Genomic DNA, 1,563 nt, shown 5'->3' on the forward strand with positions numbered 1-1,563 from the left:
ATTTCACTGGGCGTTTGGGAATAGCCCAATGAATCGCCCAGAGAATCTTGTTTTATTGTTTTTGCTTTAATTCTTCACAAAGGCTGGGGCATTTGCATGGGCACCTTCCCCCACATGTTTCTTGTTTTATTGTTTTTGATTTAATTCTTCACAAAGGCTGGGGCATTTGCATGGGCACCTTCCCCCACATGTTTACTAATTTACTACATGTATGAATATGGGCATGGCCCCCAGGAATATAACAAGGAGTGATTACCTAGAGTTGTACATCTGGTGGTGCATTGAGCATCTTGCTGGTATGTAGGATGTCTTCAGTGGGGGCATCTCACTGAAATCAACCATAGGAGTAATACACCACAAGGTACTAGTGTGTGTGACATCAGGCTCCTGATCTATAAGCAATGTTTCAGTTAGATTGGGGCAGGTTTAACAGTCTCCCCTTTTAATAGAAATTTCATCCTTGAAATTGGCGTACCTTGTTGTCTAAAGAGTTGAGGATGCATTTCTTCTTCACGCTCCCAAGATGCTTCCTCGGGTGGGTGATTTCCCCATCGAACCTTAACAAATGCAACTATAGGGTTGTAGAGGTTATGCTCCTTTCTTTCTGATATCTCCTTCGATTGCTCCTCATATGTCATATCAGCGTCAAGCCGCTCTGATTCTGCTGAAAGTACGTGTGTTGGGTTGTTGATGTATTTCTTTAACATTGACATGTGGAATACATTGTGGGCGCCTTCTTGGGATGGCAGTAGGGCCAAACGATACGCTACTTGTCCAACTCTTTTTAGAATTTCATAGGGTCCAATGTATGTCAAGCTCAATTTCCCTTTCTTGTTAAACCACAACAGACCCTTCGTTGGAGAAACTTGGAGGAATACCTTCTTGCCAACTCTAAACTCAATGTCCTTCCTCCAGTTGTCGACGTAGCTCTTCTGTTTGGACTGAGCTATTTTGATCTTTTCCCTGACCACATCCACCTTTTCACAAGTTGCCTGTATCATTTTGTTTCGGGACCTAGATACCTCCGTTCTCTGACTTCGTCCCAGTATAGTGGCATGTGGCACCTTCTACCGTATAGAGCTTCGTACGGTGCCATGCCAATTATGGAGTGGTAACTGTTATTATAGGCAAACTCTACTATGGGGATATGAGCGTCCCAACTGTCCTTCATCCCCAATACATAGGCTCTGGGCATGTCCTCCAAAGACTGTATTGTTCTTTCGGATTGCCCATCTATTTGGGGGTGGAAAGTTGTGCTAAGGTTTAGTTGAGTCTCTAGGGTCTATTATAGACTTGTCCAAAATCTTTATGTGAATCGAGGATCTCTATCAGATACATTGCTCACAGGCATGCCGTGAAAGCATACTACATTGTCAATGTACAGCTGAGCTAGATTTTCCATGGAGTAAGTCACCTTGATGGGAACGAAGTAAGCTATTTTAATCAATCCATCAACTATCACCCATATTGCATTCATTCCTTTTCTTATATTTAGTAGGCCGGTCACAAAATCCATAGTGACCCTTTCCCATTTCCACTCTGGAATTGGAATGGCTGAAGTAA

The 1,563-nt window shown here is 42.9% G+C and overlaps 1 protein-coding gene across 1 annotated transcript; it reads right to left on the reverse strand.

The window, feature by feature from the left end:
* Positions 1 to 252: 252 nt before the first annotated feature.
* Positions 253 to 1,001, reverse strand: LOC122672225. The gene is made up of 2 exons (XM_043869720.1): positions 476 to 1,001; positions 253 to 392 (listed from the first exon to the last, which is right to left on the reverse strand). The coding sequence occupies exons 1-2, from the start codon at positions 999 to 1,001 to the stop codon at positions 253 to 255; spliced, it is 666 nt and encodes a 221-aa protein (XP_043725655.1).
* Positions 1,002 to 1,563: the final 562 nt, after the last annotated feature.

The sequence above is a fragment of the Telopea speciosissima genome, chromosome 8 (genome assembly GCF_018873765.1).
Source record: "Telopea speciosissima isolate NSW1024214 ecotype Mountain lineage chromosome 8, Tspe_v1, whole genome shotgun sequence".
Classification (NCBI taxonomy): domain Eukaryota; kingdom Viridiplantae; phylum Streptophyta; class Magnoliopsida; order Proteales; family Proteaceae; genus Telopea; species Telopea speciosissima.

Bases quoted from the DNA above. Each gene is read 5' to 3' on its own strand.
- LOC122672225 (XM_043869720.1), bottom strand. From the start codon at position 1,001: ATGATACAGGCAACTTGTGAAAAGGTGGATGTGGTCAGGGAAAAGATC. The intron at 393-475 runs GTACGCCAATTT...CATTGCTTATAG, and splicing joins TCAACTCTTTAGACAACAAG to ATCAGGAGCCTGATGTCACA.